General features: G+C 39.3%; 1 protein-coding gene across 4 annotated transcripts in view; it reads right to left on the bottom strand.

The window, feature by feature from the left end:
- The window catches only part of LARGE1 (LARGE xylosyl- and glucuronyltransferase 1), a 283680-nt gene that overhangs the window by 62713 nt on the left and 208332 nt on the right, over nucleotides 1-12635 (bottom strand). For all 4 annotated transcript variants that reach the window (XM_069857011.1, XM_069857017.1, XM_069857004.1 and 1 more), the window contains exon 7: nucleotides 1705-1809. In XM_069857011.1, the coding sequence (XP_069713112.1) occupies nucleotides 1705-1809 (105 nt within the window). The remainder of the gene's footprint in view (nucleotides 1-1704; nucleotides 1810-12635) is intronic.

Raw genomic sequence — 12635 nt, 5'->3', positions numbered from 1 at the left:
GTGATGTACTGACATTTGGCATCCCTATAAAACATTTGGATCAGTAAATTAAGACAATATAAAGCTTCACAGCATTTTTGTTTACATAATTGCATTTTAGATACTACCCACCATACACTTCTGGGTTATTCTAATGTTATATGGTTGAGATACATTTCTCTCTGTCAGCATTAAAATGGCAGAAAAGAAAAGGCTAAAATGCAGCAGAAAGACAGTAACTATAAAAGGTGGTCATCTCTCAGTAGAACAAAATATACTGCTTTGTGGTGTAACACTGAACAGAACAGAAATAAAAAAAAGTTTAGTTGTGAATAAAATAAGCTTTTGCAGGGGCTTGGGGTGATGGGGTGGACAGCACAAGTCAGTGCAGTTCTGCTTAGGCACTTTTTACAAGGGCATGTAGTGATAGGACAAGGAGGGAGGGAGAAGATTCAGAGTAGACATTAGGAAGAATTTCTTCACAATAAGGGTGTTGAGGCACTGGCACAGGTTGCCCAGGACGCTGTGGCTGCCCCATCCGTGGAGGTGTTCAAGGCCAGGTTGGATGGGGCCTTGGTCAGCCTGGATGGGGCCTTGGTCAGCCTGGTCTCGTGAGAGGTGTCCCTGCCCATGGCAGGGGGCTTGGAATTAGATGATCTTTAAGGTCAGTTTCAACTCAAAGCATTCTATGATACTGTAAGTGGAGAACCAGGAAAGAAATCTCGTTTGCCAAAATCTTGTATCCATATCTGTCTATGTTCTGTTAGGCTACTATTTTGAACATTTTCACAGAACATAGTTGATCTGCAGATGCTGTGAATTTGTATTTCAGTTAAAAAAAAATGGCAGGATTAACCCAAATACACAAAAGAATAGAGAAATACAGATGACACAAGCATAACTCATGCAATCCTTTTTCTAGTTACTGTTTATTTCAATATAATATATTTCTGTGAAATGAAACCTCTATTAAGGTGAATAATTTCCTGATAGTGCAGCGACATTTAAATGGACTCATCTTTTCTAAATGGAAGCTTCACCATCTGTTCTGCCCTTTTATTACAAACAGAGAGGGAACCTAACTGACTGTATCAGCATATAAAGGCTAGCATTAAAATTATTTAGATATATGTGTGTGTGCTTTATGCACCTGGTATGTTTTCTCACACACCAAACACAAATCAGTGTGAAGACCTGTCTCTTGTAATCTAATAAATTCTCTGATCTAGTGCCTTTATTTCTTTCTTGCAGCAGCAGAAATTGATGGCCAGTAGTTTGCATTTTATTAGGACAATTATGACACTGTTGCTGTCCTGAAGGAGTTATATCTTTATCAGGCTGACATTTTGTGATACTGTTTACCTCTCAAAACAAAATGAGCCTTGATTCCTATTGTTCCCTCTTGCTGGGCCTACATATTCCTCATCATGCAAAGAAATCTTGTAGGAGACATACTGAGGATGTGTCAGACTGCTGAAAAGCTCTCTCCTTCCCCAAAGGATGTCACACAATCTCCTTGAGACCATTTAGAGAAGGAATATATTCTCCTCAGAGTTGCACAGGACCAGAAACTCCAAAATACATCATTTTTACTGCTTTAAATGTCAAATTTTGCAATAGATTAGGAAGGGAGATGCAAGTCATCACATCACATATTCTCCGTACCAGGAGACTGATTCCACGCTCAACGCAAACATTAATTCCAAGAAAATCCTCAGGGCCTACCTGTGTTGTAGCCTCTCCCAAGTGCTGGCCAGGGCCGATGATTCTTCCAAAGGTTGCCCAAATACCAATCACTCTGGTTCTCAACCAAGCCAAGAACCTGCTGTCCTGGAAATGAGCACATTGCAAATAGATCATGAGACAAAAGTCAGTCAATCAATGGAAAACAGGCACAAAATCTTGAGAAGGAGAGAGAAGACAGAAGTTCGGGTGCTGACTTCCTTTCACGCATTTGGAAGATGCCTGCTTATGTAACAGACTGCACGTGTGGCACAGCAAACTCAGCATGGCTCATTTCTTTCCTTCTCCCCTGGCTAGTCTGAGTAATTAAACACTGTGGGAACCTTTGTCGTGCTGACAAAAATATATCACCCAGACAAATCTGAATGCTGCCTGATTTTGGAATACAATGATGGAGAATCCTCCTAGTGAGAACTGACTGCTGGTAAAATGATCATCTAATATGAAGATCTGTTTATACTCTGATGGAGATAATATAGTTGAAGAAAAAGGCTCAATATAACAACTCATTCTCTTCCTGGGGCCCTCCCCCCCCACCACTAGTTTCATCAATTTTTTTTCTCCATCTTGAAGGAAATCCTTTTTGCTAAGGAAAATATTGGATTGTAAGAGTTTACCTACATAAGAATGTTACACTGTTATAATTTAAGAGAGTAATTTAAAAGTCATTTAGGTAAGGTTGTGTGGAATGCTGCATAGAAATTATGATTTCCGTTTTAGATGGGCTTATTTTGGTTTAGCTTACATTGATTAGCAGCTGGCTTCAGCTACAGTAAAACATGTTTTAAATCAAAAGTGTCTAGAAGGTTTATGCTGCTTAAAAATCAACTGAAAAGTGAATGTTTGTATAGATAAGGACTTAATTATCTATCTTGAAACATGCTGTAGAAAATGTAAATAGGAGAAGTGATTGAAATGATGCCTTAGCGATGGAGGATGGAGGGAAGGGGAAAACTGAATTTGGCTCTAGTGAAAGAAAGGAGAAGGAATGGTGTTTTGGCAGAAGGTTTCACTCAGTGAGGGCACTATGACTGGTATTGGAAATCATTTTGCAACATTTTGAGAAAGCAAATAAGCATCACGCTCTTACAGCATACTTTCAAATCCCAGACATGCTCAAAAAACTGGGTGTATGGTCACAGCAGTGCACTGAAAGAATTAAATTATCATTATATGTTGTATATGTAGAACTGTAGCTGTATTACTAGAGGTTCAGTACGGCCCAAGACAAGATTGGGCTGAGAAGCAAGACGTAAAGACAGAAGTGATAAAGTCAAATTTATAATTGTCTAGGAAGATGTTAAGATAGTTCAGGTGATTGTGATACTCTCTCACGGTATCTCTAACTCAGTTGAATGTCAGTAACTACCACATATGTCTTGAATGCTGTTTCAAAGAGTGTGAGCAGCAGTGAATGGCCAGTGCATATAATGAATACATTAGAACATTACAAAAGCATTCAAGGAGTGAACAGAAATCAATCTAGAAATAACCTTGAGAGATTACCAAGTCCACTCCACACCACTGTTCAGGATCATCCTACTCTATCCTAATAACAACATGCCAGTCCTCACAGACCTCATTTTCTAAGGATGTCTCTCCTTTTCCATTATGTATTAAATGTATTATACATCATTTTTTGCACTGTACTCCATGATTCTTTTTTTTAAGATGATGGAAAATCCGGGGGAGAGAGGAAAGGACAATATAAAGGACCACCACGTATTTCTCACCCTACTGACAATACTGAAAACTGGTAGTATTAACAGAATGCAATGCACAAGAGAATGAGGGGAATTACAAAGGAGTGGCTGATGCATCCTAAGCAACTGATCTTTTGTCCATTCAAATCAACTGTAGCATCTTTTAACTTATGAGACCCACGGAACACACTGGACAGCAAATGAGGTGCCACGAGCCATACATTGTGAGGATCTCAACTGATTGAAACAAGTCTAAGCCAAAAAAGGCTGAAGGACACAATTTAAATCAACACTTGATGGTTTTCTGCTGGAATACTGCCTGTTCTTTATCACAACTTGCTTAAAGATGAGAGAGGATAGAACAAAATAAGAAACTATCATGGCTAGCAAAGGATAAGGGAAAAAAACCAAAAAACCAACAACAATAAAAATTGCAGGTGCAGCTGGGCTGGAATGGATTGTTAGAGGTGGTAGGAAGAAAGTGACCCTGCCCATATTCTAACAGCACATTTCACAACTCAGCAGTTCACATATCCTTTTCAGGACAGTACTGCTTACAGCAAAAGAAATGTTAGAATTCCATTTGCAGGAAGCAGACACTGAACTTCCTTACCATGGAGCACCAACAATCCGCTTTCATTATTTTAGCCCCATGCATTGCCCAACAAGCCACAGAGTTAAGCCTTCAGGCTAATGAATAATGAAAAATGAACAAACCTTACTGCTTGTTAATGGTTTTTCTTTCCCACCTATCAGTCCAAAATCTCAGTTCTGATGATGTATCCCTGAAATACTTATTTCTCAGTTATTATTTCTTGTGCTAAGATAAACTGAAATGGCTCAGGAAACTACATTTGCACATATTTACTGTAGCTGTACCACTTCCTCCGCTCTTTTCCCTTAATTTTTGAAGAAACCAGAAGAAATCCTGCTCCCACCAATATTGCTTGAGGTCTGATATGGGACATGGATGAAGGCAGAAATTAGCATCATGAAAACTCTAGGGCTTAGATACATGGATCGGATAATGTGACTTACTGTGTATGAACTGAACTGGAATAAGTGCTTGTACATGCACTTTTAGCTTGTCACAAAGTAAAATGCATTAGCTAACACACTCTAGTTTCCTTTTTGCAATAGCCTAAGAACATGCACGTGTTCATGTACTGTCCTAGGACAGAACATTATGCAACTTGTCAGGCTGTTTTAACTCTTGCTAGTGTCTAAAAGCCTTCCAGGCAGATGTGGTGGCTTGTCTCCCAAGACGCATTGGAGAAAGTTATGAAGATATATTTTTTATCTTCTACAGCTATATTTCTAGTCTGCTGTACTGTTGCTGTCTCTGCCAAAGAAAATATTTTTATTTCCCTTTACATTGTCTCTGTGATCTTGACTTAGGGCAGAAGTGATGAGGGGAACAGAACTTCAGCAGCATATCAAATATCGATGGTTCAAAACCAAAAATTTTTCAGTCTGAATCAGTATTAAAAAAATCAAATTCAGAAATATTATCTGGGAAAAAAAAATCCCAAATATTTTGATCTGAAGATATCAAAATAACTACATCAAGTATATAACCCTTGTCATTTTCAAGAATATCAAAGAATGTGACACATAATACATATGCATAAAATATACCATATATGCCACATTATTCTATGTATCTAAAAGCAAAATAAAATAATCATTTTTCCCCTTCCAATTTCAAACAACTAAAAATGTTTCACCCAAAATCATAAAAATATTTTTAGATCAATGAATCATTTTGAGAGTATCTGGCCAGTGTATTTAAGTATTACCAGTTATTTAATTTACTTATTTACTTTTTCAAATGCATTATGAGATAATAGAAATGAGGCACTGGCCAAAGCAATGCATGGTGTTGAGCAGGCACAATGAATGCTTCCCTTGCCCACCATGCTTTGACTATCCATCAACCCAAATCTGTCCCTTTGCCACTCTTCATGCCTTCTCTGCAAGGTTCTGCAGAAACTTTGAACAGCTTCATTTCACCATCAAATATACCAGAATCTGAATTCAGATTTTCTGAGGAGAAAGACTAGAGCTCCTCGCCACCATGACCTTTTGTAAAAGGCAAGCATAAAAGAATTTTATGAGTTATTCTTCCAGCAGATGAGAACACTGTGGCTACCATAATGAATTTGAATCAGTCAGCATTCTGAGCTGCCCGTTTCTTCTACCTAAGAGTTGTTGTAATAAAATACTATCACTCGCAGCAAAAGCTCTGTCATTGTTTTCTGCTCTGGCCCTACAGTTATGATTAAGTGTGCTATTCTCACTCTCTGCTACTCCAGGCACAAGTTAGCTTATGAAAATGAAGCTGTCTTTCTTACTTATTCATACATCACCACTAAAAGGCAGACAACAGAAAACAAGGCTATGATTCTGGCATGACCACGGCGAAAAATTATTGAGCCCGCACAAATAAAGCTGGATTGTCAGGCTGCGGGATGAGATTTCTCCAGAAGGCAGTTGCACAGCTACAGCATTTTGCACAGTACAGCTCCCTGATGGCTCTCGCATGATGAGAAGTTTTTCTCTCCCTGCAAAAGCTTGGTTGTCGCTGGGAAAAGGTTTCCATGGAAAACCAGACACTTCTAAGTCTGACAACTCAATGATTTGATTCTGTTTTAACTTTAAAGATTTTTTGTGGTTAACTGAGGGGAAAGCATGATCCTCTAATTCAGACATTGAAGGGGACTTCGGATCTCAGCTCCTAGCTCAGATACTGATTTCTTGAGTGACATTGGATAGGTCACATAACAACCTCTTGCTCAACTGTCCTTTGATAAAGTTGAGAATAACAACAACTTTTTATGCCTCACTGATTTTGCCTGTCCCACATGTTGCAAGTACAAGCTATCTGAGGTAATAACTGTGCGTTAGTTTGTGCTGAAAGCATAGCAGCTGCTGCATGTGGCCAGGCTGAAGCTCTATCCAGCACAGTGTTGTATCTCCAGCAGCAGAGTAGCAGCTGTGCAGTAATGGAGCACAACAGCACAGCTATACAGTGGCACTGCTTAATAGTGGTCCTCTGGCTTCCAGCAGCTTGTGGCACATGGTATATCTGAAAAAGTATCAGCTTTTAGTTATGTCAGGTATTTCCTAGTTTCGTTTGGTTTTCTTTTCTTATCTTAGAGACTACAGTGGCTTTCACATAACTCCACTGCAATCACAGTAATGGGCTCACATCAAATACTCTAGGTGAGTTGCACTTTCTGTGGCCCTTAGCATACCAGGTTGTTTCCAGAAAGGGAAAACAAAAAGGCAGGTTAGAGGGTTGGGAGGGCATGGGATGGTACCTTTTGATAGCCCGCAGTCAAAAGGTGAGATGATATCACAGCACAGATCAGTTTCAGCACAGTTCTCCTAGTTGTTACATTCACAAGATTTAGTTGTATTTGCTGTGGGCTTCCGAAGTGGAAAGTAAGTGCAAAGTATTTTTCAGGATTTAAATCCATAAAAAGTAAGTAATTTCTACACTGAAGAGGTTATTAAAGGAGAACTGACCAGAACGCTGTCTTGCTACCTCTAACTACTTCAATAGCCATGGTTTAGATCATTAGGAATTGAATACAAATAAAAATGTTGGAGCCACAGCCAAGTACTGCCAAAGTAATGCAAGTTTTCAGTATAAGCTGAAAGAACAGAAGGACTCAATTAGACTTTAGGACTCAAGCTATGCAGGAATCAGGAGAACTTCAGAGTTCTGCTCCCAAAGTGGGGCACAGAAATAGAGAATAAAAAGGTGATGCTAGGGGAGGGCGGGAAAGGTACATATTTTGCATGCTGGAATATTTCTAAATTGGCTAGTACTGAGTCTGATGAACATAGTCAGGACTAGCAGAATCTATAAAGGTACAATAAAGCTGGTTTATCTCCTGCGTGACTTGTAGTTAAAATCTTTCATTTATGTCCTTTCCCTCTTCTCCCGTTCTCCTGATTTTTTTTTCTTTATCTTTTAACCGCCTGCTTGAGACACCCTTCCTTTCTGAAATGTGTGAGATCACATCCTTAGCTGGTATAAATCTGTATTATTTCTATTAAATCAGCCTACTTATGCTGACTGATACCAGCTGAATGTGTTGCACTTCATGTTAAGTCTTGTCTGAGTGACTGACCCCTTCTCTATTGCCTTCCCATCTCTGATCTTGCACCAGTTCATATAAAATATGTGGTTTATAAAATCTTTCACTTCCCCTGCCACATCTCTCACCCACCTCTTCAGATCACTGTCAAGTTCAAGCTTTTCATCCTCACTATTGATGCCCTGTGCAATTCTTGCACTGTCTATATTAATTCATGTTTCTTCCCTCTCCCAAATCCACTCCTTTCTTCTACTGCCATGTCCTCTCTCATCTGTGAAAGACTCTGCCTTGTCATGCAACAAATGCCATGAGTTACCCTGATAATACATCTCTAGCACAAAAATTCTCAGCACTTCCCTCTAGAAAGTTTTCAGAAATTTTACTATGAATTCAGTGTAAAATATGCAAAATATGAAATCTTGTGTGTGCACGGTAACACAAGCCTGCCGGTCCTCAGAAACACAGGATGACATTTTCTGTACACTGCAAGGTGCACTATGTTCAACAGAATTAATCGCTTTAACCTCTACTGTGCATTTATTTCACAGATGTGCATATACATAACAGAGATATGCATTATACATGCACACACACATATACATGTATACGTATATACACACACATATATGGCTGCATAAATATATACTGATATATGTATATGTATATGTGTAGGCAGTTGTAGGAAAAGGCAGTCTCTACTGTGAAGATCATATCTCTTACATGTAGAAAAATCAAGTTTCAGGGAAAACCACCTCCTACATAAGTTTAAATTGTTATTTGATATCTCATTTGCATCAAATATGTTGCTGTTTCCCAACAGCCATTTGCCCTTCCTAGTGGACTAATTACTCAGAGTGAGAAATTGCATGGGCAGTTATTAAGGAGCAACTTGGATGAGAAGGAGGACAAAGAGTAGATCACTGAAGGTACTGCAGGAGAGGAGACCATGGGTCCATGGGAGCATCATATTGGATAGCACACTGGAGCCAGAAAAAGAAGAAAGGAGACAGGCAGAGAACACATGATAACAAAGATGGGTAGGTAAGTGAAGCAGAGGTATATCCAGTACATCAAGGGCAGAGAAAGACAAGATGGGCCACAATGAGTCAGTAAAGGAGAAAGGAGCTAGTGAAAGGAATAAAGGAAGTCACTGGCAATGCTGGAACAAGGATCTAAAGCAATAGTATCAGCTGACTTAGGGATGTACTCAGAGGTGGTGATGTGGCCAGGGCAAAAGGAGTTACAGCAGCTTGGGCCAAAGAATAATAACTCAGCCAGAGTCTGTACAGAAAGAAACGTGATGAGTGTTTTGTAGGTGGCAGAATTCAAAAGGCACAATCATACACAAAAGGTGATCAAGAGGTTGAAATATACAGAATTGGATTGAGAAAGGTTGGGGTAAAGAGCTAAATCTGTGATTCATCTTCATAGAGAAAGATGAAAGAATGAAATCAATCAAAAGAAGATAATATATTTGGTTTCTGCACATCTTCTCCTCTCTTCCAAGGAGCTTGTTAGAAAAATGAAGAGGACAGTGAGGAGTCCAACAAACTACAGCAAAGCTAGCAAATCTATCATTAATGTTTGTAGCACTTTCATCTGCAGAATTTCAGGGAAATGGATTCTCAGCAGCCAAGCACAAGATAGTAAGTGTAGAAAAAGCCTTTCACTTTGAAACAAAACTTCTTGAGATTTTCTGTGACAATGGCAAAGCTTTGCAAACCCACGACAACAGGGTTCCTGTGGTGCCAGCAGCTTAAGAAGAATTTGAAGACATTATGATTTGTACACATGCATAAGTTTTTGGTAGTTTCTACCTGTTGGAAAAGGATATGCCTGATACTTTGCCAAGAAAAGTGCTCTAGCATGGGACTCAGGGAAGAATGAGTCCATCCACAGAAACTGCTGTGAAATTGTAAGCCAGGCCAGAAGGGATGCCCGTATCACCTGCTGCTGAGCCTGTCCTTCCTCATTTCAGTTTTTATGTCACTGTTTATAGCACAAAATATCCTAGGAGCAGAACTGATATCTAACCAACAGCAAGAGGAAACTTGATGTGCACCCTTTCTCAGGTGATGGGTATTCTCTCTTGACCAAGCTGCAGGAGGTCAGGTACTCACTGCTCTGACTAAACACTTAAATTTTTTATCCACATCAATGACAGCTGAAAGATTGTGTGCCCTGATGCTGCTTTTTTTCTCATCACGGTCTCCTTTTTAATTTTTAATCTAGTCAATATAAAAACCCACTCTTACAAAATCTATAACTTCTTGCTCTGAAAGCAGCAAAATGTCCTTGTGAACACAGTAAATTCCAATCTGTTAGTTCTAATATTCAGGCATTGGTCTGAGAGAAAAGATGACTGTGCTTAGTGTTTCAGGAACATACAAAGTATTAAAACTATGGCTTGAATTTGTGTGATGCAGGAATATGTGATCACTGAATGAAAATGCCTTCTTTTTTGCTGCCCAACTTAATGTAATAAAACTGCCTCAGAGAAGTGTGTGAAGAGCATGAAAGTAACTGTCCATGCCCCCTCGACTCGACTCTGTTGCAAATTGATCAGTTTTATAAAGGGGATAAGGTCCTGATATGCACAGTTTGGTTGGCACAAACCCCATCTGTGAAACACATCGCAGTAATGGGGAGCTGAGCAGCAGGCTGCCATGTGTAATAAGTAAATGAACTTTCATGCAATGCCTATCAATAGTAGCACTTTAAAAAGGACAGGAGAGACCTCCTTACTGCAGGAGAAACTGAATCACCTGGCAATGAAGCGACATTCCCAAGCTCTCCAGGGCAGTGAGTGGTAATCTCTGAACAGGTTTCAGGACTTGTGAGACCCAGAGCACTACTCTTAGATACTGAGAGTCATGGTCCTTCTTAGTAGCCTAATGCCTATACTGCTACTGCAGTAATCATTTAGAAATTCCCACTGAGCTACTTTTTTTTGAGCAGCTGTCAGCTTACTGGGTCCACTGATAGCTCAGTTTTTCTCACCACATCCCTGAATGCTATATTCTGCTGCCATAGATTTAGTTTGGGTACATCCCTTGAGATTCTGGGCATGTCTCTTCACTTTTCACTTGACGTTCAGGCAGCTGCTGTAGCAACGTAAACCTTAAGAAGCCTCCATTAACTTAACAGAAAACTCAGATTCACACCAGGGTAATGGAGGTTAGCAGCTGGCAGTTCATTCTTCACTTTTGTTCTCTAAAATAAGGATAACACCACTGATTCACTACATTTTAGCAAGTTTCAGTAAGCGGTGTTCGAGGTTGTTGGAATAGTAAACTGTTGTTTATTAACAAAGAATTAGGCAGAGAGTAAGAGCTTTCTAATATTCCAGAGACTGTTCATGGAAATCATGCACAGCTTCCTACATCATAGACCTTTTGGCAGTTAACTGTATACAAATGGCAAGATATTAAGCCCCCTTCCTTTCTATTTAAAAGGAATAAATCTTCTAAATCAACGGATACACAACATTTGTTTGAAAGCAAGAAATCAGTAGGTATGTATTGTCTTTCTCTGACCATCACAGAAATCCTAGCATGTGAAAGTAGTGACAGAAAAATACTCAAGATGAACAAAATGAAAAAGATCGGTTTTCTGGTGTCAAGAAAAAAAAAACCAAGCCAAACCAGAAAAAACAGTGCCATATTTAGTAGAAAAGGGCTGCAGTTACCCACTTAACATGAAAAAGGTTGCCAAGTTATTTTAAGTGGTGTTGAAATCTAACTATGTTGACATTTTTTACCTCTGTTGGCTTCAATTCTGTTAGAAAACAAACAAGCTCTGCGCTTCCCTTTGGCTATGTGGCTATATCAGCCTATGCAAATTCTTCAGGATGAAAGTTCAGGAGTTGTCTCTTCAGTAGACACAGATTACAGCAAGATGCTACAACTTGCCTAGCACTTCTTGCCAATGCTGTTAATGGCACTTACTATACTGACAAACAGTTTATCCTTTTAATTACGGGCTCTAAGACAGGTTAGAGCTCACAAGCACTACAGCTAAGAATTATTTATGCATCAAGAGGATCAGATGGGAAGACAACACAGCAAATATTTGTTCACATCTAATGACTAAGCACAATTATTACTATATGCAGAAATATCATGGAGCTCTGACATCAAAAGACAACCTGCTGTTTTGGATCTTGAGCCTTTAAAGCAAAGGTCTGCTTCTGCCTGATATGACAAAACAGTGGCTTTATCAGAAACCTCATGCTTTAGTGATGTGCTCAAGAGTCTTGGGGTCTGCTCCTTATTCTGATGTTGACCAGCTGTGCAATCACAGATGGGTCACCTCTTTGTTGAACTTCAGACTCTCTAAGTAGGGTGTGATTCTGCAGTCAGGCTAAAAAGTAGATCTTCATATAAGAATAAAAAAACAACCTGGAGAACAGAATGGAAAATTTTACCCTGACACAGTGTTGCACGTTATTTTGTCGGAAGAGATACAGCACTGCAAATATCTATCAAATGTACAGAGAGAATTGCTCTTAAATTTGAACACAGCTATTCTTTCTCTATGTCCTCTCTGTCTTTTAACTTGTACCCTGGAGATATCCGGATTTACGGGAGAAAGTGGTTGAGATGTTCCCTTGCTGAAAACATGTCTACTCATAAACTTGAAATCATATATAGCATTGACTCAGTTTTGCCAGTATGTAATAACCCTGTCCAATACTACAGAGTCAAGACTGGCACAAAGATAAAATTACAAAGCTGCCACTGACACAGTACCTTGAGCTCCAAGGTTGAATAGTACAATATGTCTCATAGATTGCTTGTATTCATTAGTTGCTGCTTATCAGTTTTCAGATGTTCACTACATGTATGACACATTTTTCTAGCATGACAGTGAAGTGGTTAATAGTCCAGATGGAGAATCCCACAAGGCCTGGCAAAAGCAATAAGGAAAAAAAACCCACTCTTCAGCCTTTTGCTGAACAATCTTTCTGGATAGTTCCAGAAGTTTTAGGGTGTTTAACTGAAGTCCCCCTCAGCACTGACATCCCCCTTTTTTTCCTGTTTATTAGCTTAGCACTGAGTGATTGCTGTTGTTCTGAAGAGAACCTCAGAGTAAAGGGATA

The sequence above is a fragment of the Phaenicophaeus curvirostris genome, chromosome 1 (genome assembly GCF_032191515.1).
Source record: "Phaenicophaeus curvirostris isolate KB17595 chromosome 1, BPBGC_Pcur_1.0, whole genome shotgun sequence".
Lineage (NCBI taxonomy): Eukaryota > Metazoa > Chordata > Aves > Cuculiformes > Cuculidae > Phaenicophaeus > Phaenicophaeus curvirostris.
The sequence above is the reverse complement of the archived record's forward strand: the minus strand, read 5'-3'. Positions and strand labels throughout refer to the sequence as shown.